This window comes from Macrobrachium nipponense, chromosome 45 (genome assembly GCF_015104395.2).
Source record: "Macrobrachium nipponense isolate FS-2020 chromosome 45, ASM1510439v2, whole genome shotgun sequence".
In the NCBI taxonomy this organism is placed as follows: domain Eukaryota; kingdom Metazoa; phylum Arthropoda; class Malacostraca; order Decapoda; family Palaemonidae; genus Macrobrachium; species Macrobrachium nipponense.
The window spans coordinates 41,973,120-41,995,925 of NC_061105.1; the positions used below are offsets into that span (position 1 = coordinate 41,973,120).

The window sequence follows — 22,806 nt, forward strand, 5'->3', positions numbered from 1 at the left end:
AATACAAGTTCATTACTTAAATATTCTAGCACAGAGTCAATAGGGTTTAGTACAATGTTATTTAGTTTTTCCACAAGATCAAGGGAATTCCGGATGTGTGAATTAGATACAGTTCCAAGTAACGGGGATAACAATTTAGTAATATAGCAATTGATCCTACAGTACTAATAATTGGGCGCATAGGTTTTTTTTCCTTATGAGTTTTAACTAGGCCATATAAATATGGTAATGAGGGACACTTTGCAGTTAATTTACAAAAAAGTTCTTTTTTATGTTTAAGAATTTGTTTGATATTGATAATTAAAGTTTTTTATTTCTTGGTCCAACGGATTTTTTGTGAGTTTTTATAAGTAGTTTCATCTTCTAATAAAGTATGCATGCGTGATATGTAGTCAATTTTGTCCAGAACTACTGAACTATTGGATTTATCAGCCTTAGTAATGTGTAAGCTCTTATCATTCTTCAATTCTTTTAAACTTTTTCTGAGTGAAAAATCTCATTGTATAAACTGGGGCGATACCTATATAATTGCTAGGTCTAATGATTATGCTTCAAGAAATTTACTGGAATCAGCAATTAAACAAATCACTAATAAAAACAACCTAAATCTTAGTCTGGGATTGTACCATTTCGACCCATATATTTGTAAAATGTTTATGAAGGACCTTAAAATAAATGAACTACTAATTAATTAGTCCCACATGTATATAGTTATTATCTCTCTCTCTCTCTCTCTCTCTCTCTCTCTCTCTCTCTCTCTCTCTCTCGCTCGATATATTTATATCCTATTTTCATCTTTTCACTCATTTTTTGTGAATATTTTTGTAAATATCATGGTAGTAAGTCGTATATGCCTCCTTGTTTTTTTCAAAATATATTGTTTCTGGATGAATCATCTGTTGACTACGTGTGTGCTCCTCGCTAATCTTGCCCTCAGGCGTTTCCTCGTTTTTGTAGAGTGAAATCGACCTTATTGCTAATCTTGTAATGTCAGTTTGGATATTAAACCTACTTTTACTATGTTTTTGCTTTGTATGATCAGTTGTGCCTGAGTAAAGGGTCGTGCTAGACCGAAAGTTCTTGGCTCTCTCACCTTTCATTTTTTCCTCCGTGGCATCACGTTTTATATACTTCGTGATCAATTTATTCACACATACACACACACACACACACACACACACACACACACACATATATATATATATATATATATATATATATATATATATATATAATATATATATATATATATATATATATAATATATATGCGAGCGACTTCATATACCATAGGGTAGCATTAGTAGTTCATAGATTTAAATAAGTTTACAAACGTTTATTTATATTACATGAGCAGCTACAAACTAGAAGTATCCCAAGATTGTCCAGTACGAAATCAAATTAATTTGAAAACCCGAACTTCCTTTTCATATCCAGTGAATTTCCACCTGCATCGTACTTTTCCCTCCATGACATATTCATTTCAGCACGAGGTTATATGACTTTCACTGGATTCATATTTATCAGCAGTCTTCAATTCATATTTGTCAGTAGACTTCAATTTTCGCTAGAGAGCCGCTCTCAGCTTTGTATAATCCTTAATATTTAGCTTTATTGTTCGTCCTGATTTTTAGATTTGTTCCGTTTATGAACATTGCCTGCCCGTGAAGTATTTTATTGGCCGAGTAAAACTATGAAAAAGGAGCTTAATAAACTGTCATAGATTTAATATGTTCTATGAATGCATCATTTGCTCAGTATTTCACTTTCCCTGCATTTAATGTTCCAGCTATACTATATTCATGTTTGACCGTAATAACTCTGTTTTCCTCACCTGATGTAAACATCGTATTTTCTCACGAATATCGTCAGAATTTTCTGGTGAAAATTAAAATCGTATTTGACCTCCTGTTGATCAGGTAAACCTTATGTCGATAGAAAATTTCGTATGAAAGTCAATTACTAATAAATTGATATAAAAGGACGTATTACATTTTCTGATCATTTTCAGTTAAATCATAATGCGATAGCACTTGGTATAATATGAAATGGTAACTAATGATTGAATTGACATGAAAAAAGAATATGATTAACTTATAAGCACCTAAGATATTTAGTCTTATTTACTTGTATATCCATGTGGATTAAATGCTTCCGATGTTGTAGCGGTAATGTTATTTCAATTATACAACATGGGTATAATGTTTAAGTTATTTGTATTAAAGGGGCTACCGGTAGCGGGTTAATGCCACCAGTGCCCCTATTTTGCTGTACTGTAGACAGTACTAAATGGCGTTTGCTGTCCTTTTGGCTTCTAACTGCTCCCACCATTAGCCTTTTACTTGACCTTCTTTCCCACTTCCTTTCTTCAGTTGCGGTTGTTCAACCTCTCTACTATTACTTCTGGGTGAAGCTGTGGAGATGTCTCCTACTTCCACCTGTAGTATGCAACCATCAGAAATTAAAAAAATTATCATTATCATATATATAATGCGATATATGATAGTCGCAAAAACGAAATTTCAATATAAATTAAAAAAATTATCATTATCATATATAAATAATGCGATATATGATAGCGCAAAAACGAAATTTCATATATAATTTATTCAAATCGCGCTGTGCGCAAAACGGTTAAAGGTAACGAGTTACTTTTTTTTTAGTTGTAATGTACACTAAATTGCGATCATTTTGGTATATAACACATTGTAAAAATAATAAAAGCAACACAGAGAAAATATTATCACAAAATAATGCTGAATTCGTAACGCACGTACGTAAACAAATATTTTTTTCAAAAATTCACCATAAATCTAAATATTGTCCTAGAGACTTCCATTTCTTTCAAAATGAAGAAAAATGATTGAATATTACTATACTGTAAGAATATTAGCTTACAAATGCAGTTTTCGACCATATCTAACTAGGTAAAGTTGACCGAATGTAGAATATATATATATTTTTTATATGCAATTATTTCGGAAAATAGAAAAGCTACAACCTTCAAATACTTTTCGTTTTATTCTACATGAAATTGCGCACATTTTAATATATAAAACTCTATGAAATGCCTAATATGAAATGGAGCAAATATTCCGAGAATGGAACATACGCATTTCGGAGATTTGTGGCGGAGAAATCCGCGCGCGGAGGGAAGGAAAGATTTTTTTTTAAAATCACCATAAATCTAAATATTGTGCTAGAGACTTCGAATTTGTTTCAAGATGAAGATAAATGACTGAATATTACTAGACTGTAAGAGTTTTAGCTTACAATTGCGTTTTTTCGACTATTTCGTAGAGTCAAAGTTGACCGAACGTGGTTTTTTTTCTATTTATCGTGATTTATATGCAAATATTTAAAAAAATGAGAAAAGCTACAACCTTCAATTATTTTTTGTTGTATTTTACATGAAATTGCGCACATTTTCATATATAAAACTTTATGTAACGGCTAATTCAAAATGGTGCAAATATTACCACAATCGCACGTATGATTTTTTTCGGAAGAGTTACCGCGCGCGGCGACGTAAAGAAAATGTTATTTTTTTCATAAATTCACCATAAATCAAATATTGTGCCAGAGACTTCCAATTTGTTGCAAACTGAAGGTAAATGCTTGAATATTACTAGAATATAAGCAGTTTAGCTTACAATTGCGTTTTTTGACCATTTCGGTAGAGTCAAAGTTGACCGCCGAAGGTTGAAAATTTGTCACTTATCATTTTTAATGAAAATATTTCAAAATTGCATAAAAGCTACAACCATGGGTTGTTTTTAGTTGTATTGTGCATGAAATTGCGCACATTTTCATATATAAAACTTTATGTAACGGCTAATTTAAAATGGTGCAAACATTACCACAATCGCATGTATGATTTTTTCGGAAGAGTTACCGCACGGACGTAAGGAAAATGTTTTTTCATAAATTCACCATAAATCGAAATATTGTGCTTAGAGACTTCCAATTAGTTGCAAAATTAATTTAAATGATTGAATATTACTAAAATATTAGCGTTTTAGCTTACAATTGCGTTTTTCGACCATTTCGATAGAGTCAAAGTTGACCGAAGGTTGAAATTTTGGCACTTATCGTTATTTATATGAAAATATCTCAAAACTGATAAAAGCTACAATCATGAATATTTTTTTGTTTTATTCTTCATAAAAATGCGCACATTTTCATATATAATACTCCATGTAACGGCTAATTTAAAATGGTACAAAAATTATGTCAAAGTGACGAAATAATTTCCGAGATGTGTCACAGATACTTTTTTAGTGCGGCAAGAAAGAAATTCGCGCTTGCGCGCCTGCGTAACGATTGTAAATAAAACAATACCTTGATCCGTTAACTCCCAGCATCCCCCAAGGCGCGTGATTCAGAGTTTTTGGCTGGTAGGCCTAAAAGTATTTTTCCGCGAATTTTTAAAAACTTTTGTATGTCGACGTAAAAATACGTCCAGTCGGCACCCGAGAGACAAAAAATGTCGACGTAAAATACGTCCAGTCGGCGTTTAAGGGTTAACTGATGGTTACAGTGGTTTGAGAGAAACTATTTACGTTTTTACACATTGCAAATTTTAGTGTTTTGTGTTTGTTTCATTTTTGTGCATTTGTTCATTTTCTTATTGAAGTGTCCCATTTTATTTTACATTTTGCGTGATTAATGCTTTTTGCAAATTTCGATATTATCCGCATTTTTCTGTATTTTCATTTGCATTCACAATTTAATTGACTTAGTTATTTTCATTGCTTAATACATTGCACATTTGATTAAATTTAACACTTGGGAGTTAATTTGCATTTGCTTAGAATTCCTTTTTCAAGTGTTTTATTAGTTGTTTAGCACTTGTAAATTAATTTCTAATTTTCAATTATTGCCTAACACTTTGAATTTCAAATTGAATTAATTTTCTTGAATTTTGTGATAATTAATTTTGATTAATTTTACTTAATTGATTCAGGAATTAATTAAACTTTACTTTGTTTTCAAGTAACAGTAATTTTCCCTGATATTGTGAATTTCACTTATATATTTGAGTTTAATAATAAATTTTTGTATTTAAAATTTTTATAAGTGTTTTCTTTATCTTACACCAGTATATTTGCATTTGATTATATTGATGTTAGGTAGAGACATAGAGTGGTGATTAATCTGCTTTCCTTCATTAACTTGAAGTGACTTAGAACCAGGGAAGTACTTTAGACTCTTGAAATCAGGGAAATACTTAGACTTTAAAGTTGTTGATGGAGTGATGCCCTTTGATTAATTTAGTACTTACAAGATTACCTCAAACCTGTTTTTGATGAAACTTAGTCTGATTTTCTGCAATACTGGTAAGTTGTTAAGGATCACTGTTGCCTTTGGAGTATTCAGTTCATTTAGTACCTGTGATGAGGATTCAGGTGTCTGGCTTTTGTGAGGTAACAATAATAAATGGTAAGCGTAGTAACCAGATACTTGGCACTTCGTCACAATATATATATATATATATATATATATATATATAGATATATATATACTATATATATATATATATATATATGTATATATATATATATATGTATATATATATATCTATATATATATATATATATATATATATATATATAATATATATATATTATATATATATATATATATATAACTTTTCTATGTTGTATTACTAGGCCGATGTCCTTTTACTCACCTGGTCAACAGGTTTTATTGTTTTGTTTTCTCAAGTGGGTTGCAATTGTTAGAACAATGGTATTTTCCAATTATTTAGAGGCCGATGGAAAGGGCAGCATTATACCATTACCTATTTCAAGCCTATTTTAAAAGGGCAGACCATAGGAAGGCTTCTCATTGCCCGTCAGAAGATGGACTAAATTAAGTGTATCATGGAAAACTTAGTCGCTTGTTTATATATAAATCAAATATAAAATATATATATATATATATATATATATATATTTATATATATATATATATATATATATATATATATATATATATATATATATATATATTGAGCGTAATTTGCAGGAAAATAACAGAAAAAAACGTTATTTATGCCCCTGCGCACGATTTCCAAAATGGGGATGCCATTTCTTATATAATATACTAATTAATAAATATCAGATATCTTTACTCATGATTTTATTATAAACCTTAAAAACCTTTCTGTATAGTCAGTTTGATCACGCCTTCATGCCATGTACTCTCGGAGTGTGGAATGCTCTCCCGTCTTCTGTAATCCCCAGTCACTGACTGAATATGGTCTGTTCGTAATTTCAAGATTACCAGCATTGAGAAATGGATATCTCTGTACAATTTTCAAATGGCCTGTTCATTAATTATAGGTTTTCATATTCTTTCTCTCTCTCTCTCTCTCTCTCTCTCTCTCATGAATCAAAATCAAATAAATAATCAATCAGTAATAAAATCCAAAATAAGAAAGAAACAAATGAAGAGAGGAATAAAGAATATCAGGTAAAAGAAAAAACCAAGCCATCAATGCGATTTGCAGTGATGTCAGCAAAAAAATTTCAAAGCCTCAGCTCTAAGATACAACTCAAGAGATAAGAACTGTATTTATGATGCAAGAGGATATTGCAGATATGGAGAAAATTGCAGATTCAGACACAAAATGAATAATTATGATGAAGGAAGATCAAATATATGGAAAAGTTGGATTTTTTAATGTCAGAATGTCTGGAAATGAAAAAAAGAACAACATACTAGAACAGGAAAAAGAGACATGGGAAAAATCTTTATTATTACCCATATTAAATAAGAAGGAGGAAAAACACGCAAACCATCATAGTGATGAATGCGCAGGGTTTAGTTACGAGTAACTCTAAAAGAAAAATAGAGTACTTAGAAGAGTAACCCAAATTGAAAAGAAAATAGCATATGATGAATATAAGTGAAACATGGTATTCCCAAGAGACTGGGAATGATGATCAATAAAAAGGGTTCCGGGAAACTTATAGATCAGATAGAAAAAATAGGAATCAAGGGGGAACAACCGCAATATATGAGAAAGACAAAAAACAAGGAAAAATATATGAGAAATATAGTAACTCAGAATGTGAACTAATAGCGGTTAGAATAGGTAGTAATTTGAATCTGAAAAATTAATGAACATAGTAATATATAGACCTCCTAATACTAAAGAGTTTGACTTAATAATAGAAAAATTGGATGATATATGTAGAAATCACAAGGAACTGGACTATTTTCTGTCTGGAGACTTCAACTTTCCTTTCGTAGACTGGAAAGAACGAATAGGAGATTGTGGTTGTACTTATACATATAAAAAAGAGAGTAATAGTAGTGCAGAAGATAAGAGGCAATTCGAAAAGCTATTGATATGCTACTAGAATACAACATTCAACAAATAAATCACCTGCCAACAAGAAAGGAAAATACTTTAGACCTAGTATTTGTGAACGAGATGAATTATGTTAAAGAAATAATAGTCTATAATGCGAGTATTTCAGACCATAATGCCATAGAATTAATCAAGTCCCATTCACCATAAAGCAAGTGAAAACAGAGATAAGCAAGAAATGAAAAAGTGGGAAGGATATGGAAAATACAACTTCTACAGTAAAAATATAAAATGATCAGAAATAAATGAAGAATTAAACAAAGATTGGGATAACATTTTCGTAAGTGATGACATAAGGGTAAATACGGAGATATTATATAAAAATATTAGAGAAAATAGTGGATAAATATACCAAAGAAGAAGAAAAGTAAACATCAGTCAATGCATACCAAGAGACAGAAGGATCTTGTTCCAGAAAAATCAGAAAGTGGAAAAAAGGTCTTGCAAAAGAAAAAAAATTCATGGAAGTTATAGAACTAAAAGTAAGATAGAAAATGCAGAACAAAAGATTATAAAATCAAAAGAAAAGGAAAAACGGGACTTGGAAGAAAAAACCCTAGTAAATATTAAGCAAAACCCCAAACTATTATACTCATACGCGAAAGAGATGAATAAAAGAAGAATAGACATAGGCCTATAAGAATTGAGGGAGATTAACGAATGAAAAAAGGAAATTTGCAACATATTGGCAGAACGATATAAGAAAGAATTCACCCCTAGAATGATAATGAATATAATGATATAGAAGTAAGGGACGAACATAGTGAATATTTAGCAGACATAGATATAATGAAGCTGATATTGTGTAGGCTATTAATGAAATTAAAAATGGAGCTGCAGCAGAGCCTGATGGAGTTCCTGCTATTTTGTTAAAGAAACTAGTTCATTATACCGCAAAGCCACTTGCAATATTATTAAGACAAAGTGTAGATACAGGCAAGATTTATGATGAGCACAAATTAGCATATATTACCCTTACATTCAAAAGTGGACCAAGACTAGAGGCAAGTAATTATAGGCCTGTGAGTCTAACATCACATATTATGAAAGTGTATGAAAGGGTAATGAAGAAAAATATTATGAAACATTTAATAAAAAACAATGTGTTTTAATATAGGACAACATGGTTTCGTACCCGGAAAAAGTACACAAACCCAACTGTTAGTCCACCGTGAGAACATATACAAAAATATGAAAAGCGGAAATGAAACAGATGTGGTTTATCTAGGCTTTGCAAAAGCTTTTGACAAGGTAGACCATAATATGTTAGTGAAGAAAATTAGAAAACATAATATCGTGGATAAAGTAGGAAGATGGTTAAAAGAATTTTTACACAACAGAAAACAGATAGTTATTGCAAACGATGAAAAATCGGATGAAGCTAAGGTAATTTCTGGTGTGCCACAAGGTACGGTGTTAGCTGCATTACTGTTTGTTATTATGATTGAAGACATAGACAGTAATGTTAAGGACTCGGTAGTGAGTAGTTTCGCCGATGACACAAGAATAAAATAGAAAATTACTTGTGATGAAGATAGGAACGCGCTACAAAGAGACCTTAACAAATTATATGATTGGGCAGAGGTAAATAGGATGGTATTTAACTCTGATAAATTTGAATCAATAAACTATGGAGACAGAGAAGGAAAGCTATATGCATATAGGGGAGGAATAATGAGGAAAATCATTAAATAAGGAAGCAGTTTAAAGACCTTGGTGTGATGATGAATAGGAATATGTTATGCAACGATCAATGGCAATTCTATTGGCAAAATATAAAGCAAACTTGGGAATGTTGTTACGGCACTTCAAAACAAGAAAAGCTGAACACATGATTATGTTTTATAAAACATATGTTCGTAGTCCACTTGAATATTGCAATATGATATGGTACCCACACTATCAAAAGGATATTGCACAAATAGAGAGTGTACAAAGGTCCTTTACCGCTAGAATAGAAGAAGTTAAGGACCTTGACTACTGGGAAAGACTGCAATCCTTAAAATTATAGTCTAGAAAGGAGAAAAGAACGCTACATGATAATTCAGGCATGGAAACAGATAGAAGGAATAGCTGAAAATATCATGGAGCTAAAAATATTAGAGAGAGCAAGCAGAGGTAGATTAATAGTGCCCAAAAAAAACTATACCAGAAAAATAAGGAAAGCACACAGGACATTAATCCACTACGCACCAGCATCGATAATGCAGCGTCTATTCAATGCGTTGCCAGCTCATTTGAGGAACATAACAGGAGTGAGCGTAGATGCGTTTAAGAATAAGCTCGACAAATATCTAAACTACATCCCAGGACCATCCAAGATTGGAAGATGCAAAAATATACCGGAAGATGTACTAGCAACTCTCTGGTAGACATTAGAGGTGCATCACACTGAGGGACCTGGGGCAAACCCGAACAAGATGTAAGGTCTGGAAGGTAAGGTAAGGTCTCTCTCTCTCTCTGTTGGAGGTCATATTCAAATCCTCCATACATTATTCATTTCACTTCTTCCGACGATACGTATTTTTCAATTCATACAGAGAATTGCCAACGAACTCATGCCAGAAGAGACGTTGAATATTCTGTAATTTGAATATTTTCTCATCACTGGTAGGGAATCGTGTTCCTGTAAGTGAACAAGATATAAGAATGGGAGATGCTCTACGAGAGAGAGAGAGAGAGAAGGGAGGGGGTGGGGAAGAGAAAGAGACCCGTTAAAAAACCATGATAAAAAAGGAGAAATAAAAACGGAAGCAAAGAGAAGCTTAACGAGAGAGGGAGAGAAAACGTACCCGGTAAAAGAAACGTCATTAAGTGGGGGTAAATTAAACACGAGTGTTGTCTTGTTTTCTTTTAATATTGACTTCTCAAGAGGGAATGTTATTTTTGTCGTTGCAAATGACGTCCCTTTTCGCAAGTCAAAATTGAAAGCAAACAGGTGAATTGGAAATGCAATGCATGTGGCTGTAAGTAATGATTGCAGGCGATAGCTCGAAAATCAATTAATAAACGGCAATTTAAAAGGTATTTCCGGTTTCGTCTAATGTCTGGTTGCTCTTCTTGCTCTGAAATGTTGCTTCGTAGGATATATATGAAACCTTTATGGCAGTTTGTACAGCATATATATATATATATATATATATATATATATATATATATATATATATATATATATATATATATAATATATATATATATATATACATATATATAATATATATATATATATATATATATATATATATATATATATAGTATATATATATACATATATATATATATATATATATATATATATATATATTATATATAATATATATATAATGTATAGTGTTTATGAAAACATTTTAGAAAAACTGATAATTTAACAGTAGGCCAAGGGAGTCCGCGGTAGTGATCAAGTTATCAATGTTCAGTCCGGGTACAACTGTGTCATTACAGCGTTAGAAGCGTACGTTGTACTCCGGGATAACCCTCCAGACGTATTAACAACCTCCCTCGTGTCTAATGAGGAGGAGGGGAGGGGACAATTTAATATCAAACACTCGCCAGAAATATGCTATTGACCCATGACTCTTTCAAAAAAACATTAGAAAAGGGGAATAACCTCAACATGTATCTGTATAAATTATGTGAATTATTCATGGGGAAACAGCGGAAAAAACATTGGACGGTACATCTGGCGAGTAAAGGAGGTAACCCCCAAAGCCCTCATTTTGTCACGTTGTTATTAATCACTGACGACCACGTTGTGTTGATTAAGGATATGTTGGCATTTGTGATGAAGTTCCGACACGGATTCAAGCAGGGGCGGGGATTGAGCACGCGGGTGGTATGTGTTACAATTGTTTGACTTTGTTTAATAGTCCCACCATCCGCCAGGGACACACTCAGGCCTGTACCGCCCAAACCACTGTCGAATACCCAGACCGGCAATTTAAACAGTTTACTAAAGTTAAAGCTCTGCTGCCAATCTCGCACATGGCTTTCCTGGATTTTGAGGCGTATAATATTCAACCGAAGACCGGAGAAGACGATCCGAGAATAGTATCTCGGCAGAAAGCTTTCGCTTACTGCTACGTGATCGTTGACGGTAGAACGGGGGAATATTGTACCCATAGACTAAGTCACGGAGAGAAATGCGTTGATGATTGTTTGCAGAACATGAACCGGGACTGGGCGTTATTGCGTGAACGAATGCGTGCGTATCCTTTACATATGACTCCTGAATCCACCCATAAGTTTGAAGCGAGCACTCATTGCGAAGGATGTGACGTCGAATTCAAGACTGGAGTCACAAAACTGCGACATCACGCTCATTTTGTGGCACGGGACAATTTGTGTGTGCACTGTGTCAACAGTGTAATTTGAATATGCAATTTAAGGAGCCAACTTTAACAGTGTTTGTACACAATTTGTCATATGACATCGCCCTGGTCTTGAAGGAGGCGGGGGCTCAGCATGATTTTGAAATTCTGAAACGCGAGGGTAGTAAATTTTACTCGTCCAGATTGAGCAATCTGAGATTCGTGGATAGCACAACGTACTACCCTTATGATTATGTGACGGGTTTCAATATCCTGAAACAATATTTCACTTGAAAATTGAAGGAGTTCTGGCCAGTATGTACCCGTAAACCTCATATCAGTTAAAGGCGGGGAAATTATATAAAGGCTATAATAGTTGAATGACGCAATTTTGAAGTATTAAAGTAAGTTCTAATTTGTGCTACTTTATGTTGTGTAAACGTGTATATACATATTAACTTGATAATAACGTTAAACACCCATCTTAATTCGATGAGCAAAAGCATCTGACACTTCCAAATCTTTGGAGAGTAATATTTTCAAGTATGAACCTCTCTCTCTCTCTCTCTCTCTCTCAAGATGCTCCACAAGTAATGGGATTAAGTATAACCAACTGCTCCACCCTTACAATGACTGGCAATTAATGGCCAGTCAATTGAGGGCTGTAATGATCTTAGAAGCTGACCAAGATGAGATAGTGAGGTTTTTCTTCTAGGTCCTTCGAGAAGGGTGGCGTAATGGCTTTATCCCAGGTCCGTAACGAAAGATCAATTTCTGGCGATAAAAGCTGATTGCCATAAGATGTGATAGATTGACAGCTTCTGCGCTGTATTCTGTAAGAACTGTTCTTTCCGTCACTGCACTGAGTTAATTTATAAGAATTCAAATAATTAAAAAATACCTATTTTTTTATGCTAAGTAGCCTACTTTGTCGTTTTTTTTTACATGAAAGTTATTGGTTAAACTTATTCACGTTATTTCTGGGCTAATATGAAAACCAGTCTGTTCTCAGATTTGTCCATACTATATCTCGATGTAAAATATGACGCCGCTAAACCTACTACCACACACCTGCAATAATCTGGAGGAGAGACAAAGCTTTAACCGCTGTCAGACCACATGCGTTTTTTAAACTTGATTCTAGATTCCTCTTACAGTTTCAACGCCACGGTAACCTCTGGGTAGAAATCAGCTTGATTTGAAAGTGGAAAGCGGTTACCTTCAAAGAATTGCACATAAACCTTTCCAGTTCCGGTGATATTGAAGTGAGATTCGTTTATGCATAGAAATGATGCCAGTAAAAGATGTTCAGAGGCGGGACAATTCCTAGGTGAAAACTCCGAGCTGGTAGATTCAAAGCAACATAGTACTATGAATGAGTGAGACTATAGACTCATTTGAGCCCAGTGATTCTCTCTCTCTCTCTCTCTCTCTCTCTCTCTCTCTCTCTCTCTTGTGGGCAATGTCGTTGAAATCTTTCACTGTATTTTAGAACTGTCGAATCCACACGAGTGCTCTCCTGAAAGAAAAGGAAGCCTTTCTTATAGTTTTCACACGGAGATTTTTTCTTCTCTCTCTCTCTCTCTTCTTGGCAAAACCATTCCAACATTTCAAGTACAGAAAGGAAACCCGTGTGATAGCCTCTCTCTCTCTCTCTCTCTCTCTCTCTCTCTCTCTCTCTCTCTCTCTCTCTCTCATGCCTGTGGTCATGTAAACTGTAGCTATTGATCATCTTTTTTTCTTTTTTTTTCAAATATCAGTTAAGGTCCATTAGACAAGAATGAAAAAGATTTTTACATGATACTTCACAACTTAACATTTCCGTATCTCAACTTCAAACAAAGAACGTATTCTCATAATTTCCATAAATAAGACACCCAAGACAACTCGATCACTAAATAATTATATTTTAGGAAAACGATATCTCACACCGCAGACACGTTATGGCACCATATTGATTTACTGCGACGTCATTACATTTTAGTGACGCCATGTCTCTCAAGTGTATACCTACCGAACAGATGAGACGAAGATATTATCCTTACACGTCATTTATAATACCTTTTCACTTATCTTTCATTGTTCGTCTATCTCTCTCCCCATTTTATACACATTTCTTCAATTTCATCTCCTTCAGTTTGTCCTCCCCTAGTTTCTCACCATATCCATCTGTGTGTGTGTGTGTGTGTGTGTGAGAGAGAGAGAGAGAGAGAGGCCCGTTCTCCGGATGCCATCGCTCATTCCCACAAATCATCGGTCTAGAAGCGTTAAAATCGGCTTTTCAAGTCAGGTGATTTTCAGTGAGATTCTTCACAAATATTCGGAATAATTCTTCTTGGATGGAATGCCGGTTACCGTGGTAGAACGCGTCAGTTTGAAGTTTGATAACCCGACATCAGAATTATAAGAAAATAAAATATTAGGAATGTAATTAAAGACATCATTTCATTGATAGTTGGATACATTTTGACGCTGAAATAATTAATATTCAGTAGAATTATGTGATATTCCTTAGGTAAAAATTCCCCGACTAAATTCATGGAATATGTGGTGTATATAGATTAAACCCTATTTAAGGCGTTTATACACACGCACATAGGAATACAAACACAGACGCACACATTATAAATATATATATATATATATATATATATATATATATATATATATATATATATATATATATATATTGTGTACTAAATCTCTCATTGGTGAAACATTTTTCATCGTTTTATATTTTGTCACAACTTGTTCATAAACTTCGAACACAGTATTTTGTACCTAATAAAGCCATTGAAAATATTATAATTCGATTTCAATTTTCATGTTATTGTGTATGCATATTTATTTTTTTATACTTTACTTCACGCAAGTAATGACAATTTTGTTATTTAATTTTATCATTTGTAATTGATAATTTTTTTCATAAATGTAAAAATTAATATTTTCTTTTTGGTTTTGGTGTACCTAAAAGGGGTTACCGTTGTTATATATAGCCTATACGAGTAGGTAACATGCCTCCAACACCGTTGTGACTCGAAGGACCTCTGTGAAATCCCGCCACTCTTGTCTTTCTCGCCTGTGCTCTATCTTCCACACATCGCCTTTTAACTTCAGTCTCCCTCCTCGAAATTTCTTCCAAGTAGGTCTAGCGCTCTAGTCCTACTACGAGGGGTAGACTATATATATATATATCTATATATATATATATATATATATATATATATATATATATATATATATATATATATATAATATATATATATATATATATATAGTGCTCGTTGTATTATTACATGTAAGCCTATACACAGATGCGAAGTTAGAGTAATTCTACTGAACTTTGATATATATATTCATCGCTTTTAGTTCATCCCTTTGAGGCAAAGAGGAAATCCCTTTATGAAAAGGAAGGAAAGGGAAAGGAGGAGAGAGAGATGGAATTATTCCTGCTATAATAAACCATAAAGATTTTCCATTCATGATGACGGAAGCTTTAGATTCCTCACAAACTCTCATTACGTTTTAAACGTAGGTATATTTATGCAGTTATAATGCGTAGGCTTGATAACATTATATATATATATATAATATATATATATATATATATATATATATATATATATATATATATATATATATATATATATATATTTGTGTGTGTGTGTGTGTGTGTGTGTGTGTGTGTGTATGTATGCGATCACATACACTTTGATACGCATACAGTATACGGTATACAAACCATCGGTCCTTTACAATAAGAATGTACTTAGCGGCAGCTGAACCGGTCGTAAGCTTTTGAACAAGGGGTTCGGTAGTTAACTACTTGTCCGGCAGTTAGTGGTACGCTCGACTGCAAGGCGAAGAACCATTTTGCATTTGGCCGCGCTCTTGGACGGAAGTGCTGCTCTTCGTCTCTCTGCCCGCTTTCTTCTGTCGTATGCTTTGTTTTCTTCACTGCGTGAAGGCTTTTCTCACTTTTTCTTTTACTTGTGTGTTGCAAGTAAAAAGTAAGTGCGTGTCTGTTTTGCTTTTCATTTTATTATGGAAATTACTAACAAGAGCCGGAGAAGCCCCCCCCACCCCCCCCACCCCCATCAACCGTAGACTATGCCCGGGTATTGGGGGCTGTAAGTGTGGGGCTTTCCGCCCTTCCGTGGAGGTTTCTTGCTCCCTCCTCCTCGATCATTTGAGCGTAGAGGAGGGGCGAGATACCCTGACATCCGTTCGCTCGGGCTGGAACTATCTCACCCCCGGGCGAGGGGGGATCCCCACTGATCTACCCGACTTTCCCTCCCTCAGATTTGCTGTCCACAGGCGACGATCTTGGCAGGGCCTGGTACTCGCTGGGGCTGCAAGGGACACCGACGGTCCAGGGCTGCTTAGTCATCTGGAGGGCGAGAGGGCTACGCCGGTCATGCACAGGCCTACCACCAAGACTACCACTACGTTATCCACGCCGGGCTACGCTGCTCTGCCTCACCTTGTGTATATGCAGCACGTAGCCACGGTGACCCCGACAGCCACTGTGCAGGCTCCGCTGCCGTATGTTTCCTTGCCCGTTGCTACGCCGCCTCCTGGTTTCTCCGCTCCTGCCGCAGCCCTGGACTTCCAGTGTCCCAAGAGCTCACCGCTAGACCTACCTCCTGTGCAGAGGATGCTGCCGGTTCCTGCCCCGCCTCCTGTTTCTGATTTCTTTGCCGCTCCAGCCTTAGTACCAGTTCCTGCCGTCGTCGTTCCTGCTTGTGGTGTTGCTGCTCCCACCCCAGGTGCAGTTGGGCCCTGTTGCTTCGGCAAAACTGCCCCGGCTCCGTCCTAGATGGAAGACCTGACGGTGGTGCTGAGGAAGCTGATGAGAGGAGAGAAAGAGGAGGAAGGTGTCGTCTTCGTTTTCATCGCCTTCTTCATCGTCATCGCTGCCACCGCTTCCCCTTCAACTTCTAAGGCCCCAAGCTGAAGAAAAAGAAGGCTACCTCCTACTCTCCTAAGAAGTCTTGTGCCGAGACTTCTAAGGGTCTGTCTCGCTCCGGTGGGACGGTTGGGATTTCCGTCGGTCCTCCTGTTCCTTCGGGAACGGGGTGGCCCATCTCCTCTTCTGTGAAAGAAGAAGACGGGGACTGGAGGAGTGTCAGCTAGCACCGGCACTTCCTCACCTGGCGCCAGAGGTTCTGCCTCGACGCTAGGTACCGTCTCGCCCTCTCTGTTCCACGAGAGTTCACCGAGTGTTCGCTCACCTGCGTGTGACTGGACGGCCAAGACCCAGGCATCCGAGTTCTTCCGGCGCCAGGATCCAGGCACAGGACGGAAGACTGGAGGGAGTCGCTCAGGCGACTCTCACCAGACCAGCGATCGGTCTCGTGTGACGTGCTGGTACTCAGGGTTGACGCGACGGTTCCCAGACTGCTCGCAGGCTGAGGCAAGGAAGCAGTCCCCTCGGTCGCCTGAACCACCCGGCTTGGTCCAGCAGCATGACACGCCATGAGGATAGGCCTCTCTCCTACCGCGACAGTGGACTCTGCCCGGGATCGGGCGGAACCAGCAGCAGGTATTCTGATGCTCGGGACCGTCGCCGCTGTCCTCGGTCCGCCAGCCGTTCCTCCTTACCCCGAGAGAGCCATTTGACCAGGCCTGCAGACCAATCGCCTGCAGCCCCCTAATCACACCGGCTCTGTTGGTGGGCGCGGGGGGAGCGTCGGGTCTGCCTCTCCGATCCCTTCAACTTCCTTGGGCTTTACCGGGAAGAGCGAGGTGATGAGGAGCGATCACGATGGGCGTGCCCCTCGTGATCCTGCCACGACGCCCTACGAACCTGGCACAGTCCTTGGACCAACCAGGTCGTACATGCAAGTGATGACAGTAACTGTTTAGTGCACAGGCAGCTCAAAGGCGTCTGGGCAGCCTCGAGTTACTGAAGCCAAACCTAATAGTTTGGTTAGCGCTTCCTCTGCGGTCAAGACGATCGTATCGTCGAAGCCCAAAGGAAAGGCTCCGCCTTCAACTTCTTTTAGGGGCGACCGTCACCAGCCCTCCTTCTTCACGAGGGGGGACAGGTAAGAAGAAGTCGAAGAGAGGTGGGAAACGCTAGGGACAGCGTTCCCCCTCACCTACTGCCGGAAGTTGGGGGGGGGGGGGGGTGCCTGGCGAGCCATTGGGCAACATGGCAGCGCTACGGTGCAGAGACCTGGATAGTAAACATCCTTCAGGAGGGATATTTACTACCCTTCGAGTCTCGGCCACCCCTCACCTCCAACCCGGTCCATCTCCAAACCTACGTTCCTGGCTCGACCAAGGACGTGATGCTTCGGCAGCGGAAGTAGAAGCCATGCTGAGCAAACGAGCTGTGGAGATCGTTCAGGATCAGTCGCCGCTTCTATAGCCGCCTCTTCCTTGTGGAGAAGTCTACTACGGGAGGCTGGCACCCATTGATAGATCTCTCTCCCTTGAACCGATTCGTTCGCCAGACTCGGTTCACAATGGAAACAGCACGGTCGGTGCTTGATTCATCAAGGAGAATGACTTCATGCTTTCTATAGATTTAAAGGACACGTATTTCCAGATACCTGTCCATCAATCCTGGAAGTACCTCCGCTTCATCCTCGACTGGACGGTGCACCAGTTTAGGGCACTTTGTTTCTGTCTCTCAAACTGCCCCACAGGTGTTCACGCGAGTGTTCACGCTGGTGGCTGCTCAGGCCACACATTAGTGATACATCTCTTGAGGTATCTCGACGATTGGTTAGTCCTGGCGAGTTCCCGCTGGCAGTCGCTGCAGGACAGAGATCGACTCCTCGAATTTTGCCGCGAACTGAAGTACCTGGGCATGCTGATCGACATGGCAGCAGGGCGAGTCTTCCCCGCAGATTCGTGGATCAGCAGATTCAGGGAGGCAGTAAGACGGTCCTGTCTTGAGAGGAGCAACCGGCTCAGCAGTGGCAAGTCGTGATCGGCCACCTGTGTCTCTCGAGAAGCTAGTCCCTCATGGGCTTCTTCACCTGCGGCTCTTCAGTGGAAACTAAAGGAGTGTTGGTCACAGGCAAGGGCCCTCCCTTCTTCCCCGTGTCCCTCACGGAGGAGGTGAGACAGGACCTAGCCTGGTGGCTGGACGACAGGAACCTCGTAAGAGGAGTGCCTCTTCGCACTCCCCCCCCCCCCCCCCCCACAAAGATGTTTCTCTTCTTGGACGCATCGAACGAGGGATGGGGCACACCTGGAGGAGTTGCTGACTGCAGGTGTGTGGACCATCACGACAAGCACCTTCACATCAACGTCTGGAGCTCAAGGCAGCATTCCTTGCTCTCCAAGAGTTCCGGACCGTCTGGTGGGACACTCGGTGGTGTTGATATGCGACAACACCACAGTAGTGGCATACGTCAACAAGCAAGGGGGTCTAGTGTCCCTCCCGTTGCACCAGTTGATGCTGCAGGTGCACGAGTGGGCTGCGGCACACTCAATGAGTTGTCGGCTCGCTACATTCCAGGTAAGAGGAATGTGGTAGTCGACAAGCTCAGTCGTCGGGATCAGGTGATAGGAACCGAGTGGTCCCCTCCACCCAGATGTGGCGGAAAGGCTAAAAAGTTCACTGTTAAACCTGTGGGGTGTCCAGTTCATGGATCTGTTCGCCACCTGGCACACAGAAAACTCCAGGTTTTCTACTCCATCATACCGGACCCATGAGCAGCCGCAGAGGATGCCCTTCAGCATCCATGGGACTTAACCTCTTTGTCTACGCCTTCCCCCCATTATGTCTGATTCGCAAAGGTGATCAGCAGGGCGCTGATCACTGCGAACCTTCGGATGATCCTGGTGGCGCCCAAACGACCTCAAGCCGTTTGGTATCCGGACCTGCTGGCTCATCTTGCCGGAGAGGCAAGAAGATTGATTCCCCCCTGGCACAACCTTCTGTACCAGCCACACTTGGAATGGTACCACCAATCCGTCAAGTCCCTGTGTCTTCATGGCTGGCTTCTATCCACCATCTCTTGTGAGCGAGAGGCTTTTCTTGCAGCGCAGCGACAGAGATGGCCAGATACCTTAGACAGTCCTCTGCGGCTGTCTACAAGGGGAAGTGGTCTGTCTTCTGTGGTTGGTGTCATGGTACTGGGTCTCTCAGCTCAGAGCCTCTCTTCAGCAGGTAGCGAATTCCTCGTCTTTTTTCAACGACGAGAAGCTCCTCTCCGTCTCCGCAATTAAGGGCTACAGAGCCGCCCTGGCCTTAGTCCTTAAACTGCAAGGTGTGGATATCTCCTCTTCTTTCAAGATCTCCCTCCTGATGAAGAGCTTCGAGAGGTCTTGCCCACCCAGGGAACTCAAGGGCCCCCAGGCCCCCGGGGTGGGATGTGACTCTCGTCCTTAGGAGTTTGACTCACAGACCCTTCCAAGCCACTCAGAGAGTCGTCAGACAGGATCTGACCCTCAAGGACCCTCTTTTGTTGACCCTGGCATAAAGTCAAAGAGAATAGGAGAACTTCATTGTCTTTCCTTCAATTAAAGTTAAGCATTCCAGGGGATGGGGAGGGTCTGTGACGCTCGATTTCGTCCCGAACTTCGTAGCGAAGACTCAGAATCCTTCGGTCCCTGATGACCGGTTTTGAGTCCTTCACGATCCCCTCCCTGAAGGATTCACCGATAATGATGCGGATGAGATGCTGCTTTGTCCTAAGAGGGTGCTACGGCGCTATCTGAAGAGAAATCGGCACCTCAGGCTGAGTGTCGACGCCTCTTCGTTAGCACCGGGGTTACCAAGAAAGAGGTTCTAAGAACACTCTTTCTTTCTGGCTGCATGAGGTGATCAGGAGGGTTACGAGACAGCTGACAGTGGCGACACGCTACCCTTCATCCGAGAGACCACGAAGTCAGAGGTATTGGTCCAACCCTTGCGTTCTGCAAGAACTTCTCCCTGGCACAGGTACTGGAGGCAGGGGTTTGGGCCAGTCAGACCACCTTCATGTCTTTTACCTTCAGGATATCACCCCACAGGTCCTTGGACACCTTTTCATTTGGACACCCGTGGTTGCTGCTCAAGAAGTTGTGTAGTCTACCCAGCACCCGAGCGGACAGAACAGCATCGCATCCTTGTGTGACTGTATGCATGGACGAGTGAAAGAGAGTGTGACTGGTTTCTCTTCCTCCTTCATTCTTCCCTCTACCTGTTGGCAGAGGGCCACGTTTCGTCACTATGCTGAACAAGAGGCCGTTGCAGGTAAGCTACACAACCGAGCCCCATTCAATCCCTTTCAGTAGGGATAGAAGTGTTTATCCACCACTCCCCAACAAGGGGGGAGTGGAAGCCAACAAGAGACAAACCCATAACTTTACTTTGGCTCTTGAAGTAGGAACTAGTTCTTGCTTTTGCTAATTATAAGAGGTACGTGTTTCCCCCCTCTTTTAATTGGTCCAGAAGTCTGACCTCTGATCCTGCGGTGCACACCCCGATCAGCTGGCAGAGGCTAGGATCCCTCCCTTTGCTCTTACGACCAGGGAGGGAATTCAAGGTAGGACGAACACCAGTCTGTTCATAAGACTCAGATTCCACCCACCAATAAGTGAGTCTTCCTATTGTAAGGACCGATGGTTTGTATACCGTATCGGAACAAATAACATTTGTCGAAAATTGTATTTTTCCTAACTATACAAAGCTGAGGTCCTTTACATATAGTCCCACCTCATGCCACCCCTCACTCTGCGTTCCTGGGCCTCAAGCAAAGTGGCTCCTCGCCTCGCAGTCGAGTGTACCGCTAACTGCCGGACAAGTAGTTAACTACCGAACCCCTTGTTCAAAAGCTTACGACCGGTTCAGCTGCCGCTAAGTACCTTCCTATTGTAAAGGACCTCAGATTTGTATAGTTAGGGAAAAATACATTTTTGACAAATTGTATAATTTAGATATTTATATTTATATATATAGATTTATATAAATATATATATATATATATATATATATAGTTATATACTATATATAAGATATACATATATATATATATATATATATGATATATATATATATATATCTATATATATATATATAGATATATATATATATATAGATATATATATATTATATATCATATATATATAGTATATATATTAGTTATATATATTATATATATAGATATACACATATATTTAATATATCTATATATTTACATCTATATATATATAGTATATATATATATATATATATATATATATATGATATATATATATATATATATATATCATATGTATATATATATATGTATATATATAGTACTATGTATATATATATATATATATTATAGATATTATATATAATATATTGATATATGATATATATATATATATATATATATATATATAATATAGTAGATATATATAATATATATATATATAAAGATATATACATATATATAGATATATATATATAGATGTATATATATATGAGATATATATATATATATATATATATATATATATATATATATATATATATATATATATAGTATATATATATTATATAATATATATATATATAAGATATCATATAGATATATATATCAGTATATATATATATATATATAATATCATATAGATATATATATATATAGATATATATATATATATATATATATATATATATATATATAATATCTATATATATAATATATATATATATATATGATATATATATATAATATAGATATATATATATCTATATGATATATATAATATATATACGATATCTATATATATAATATATAATATATATATATATATATATATATATATATATATATATATGATAATATATATATATATATATTATATATATGATATATATATATATATATATATATATATATATATATATATAGTATTATATAGATAGATATATATAGAATATAAATATCTATATATATATATATATATCTATAGTATATATATATATATATATAATATATATATATATATATCTATATATATATATATATATATATATATATATATATATATAATATATATATATATATATATTATTATATATTGCTACTTTCAAAATGCATGTTTCCCCTCTTTGAAATGGTCTTGTAGATTGTGTAACATTTTGTTTTTTTCAGATTCCTAGATAGCTTAGAATAGGATG

At 37.6% G+C, this 22,806-nt stretch overlaps 1 protein-coding gene across 1 annotated transcript; it reads left to right on the top strand.

Annotated features, from left to right (window-relative positions):
- The first annotated feature begins 15,797 nt into the window (after positions 1 to 15,797).
- On the top strand, positions 15,798 to 16,506 carry LOC135214226 (uncharacterized). Its single transcript, XM_064248288.1, has 2 exons — positions 15,798 to 15,817; positions 15,990 to 16,506. Exons 1-2 carry the CDS (start codon positions 15,798 to 15,800, stop codon positions 16,504 to 16,506), a joined length of 537 nt encoding a protein of 178 aa, XP_064104358.1.
- The last annotated feature ends 6,300 nt before the right edge of the window (positions 16,507 to 22,806 follow it).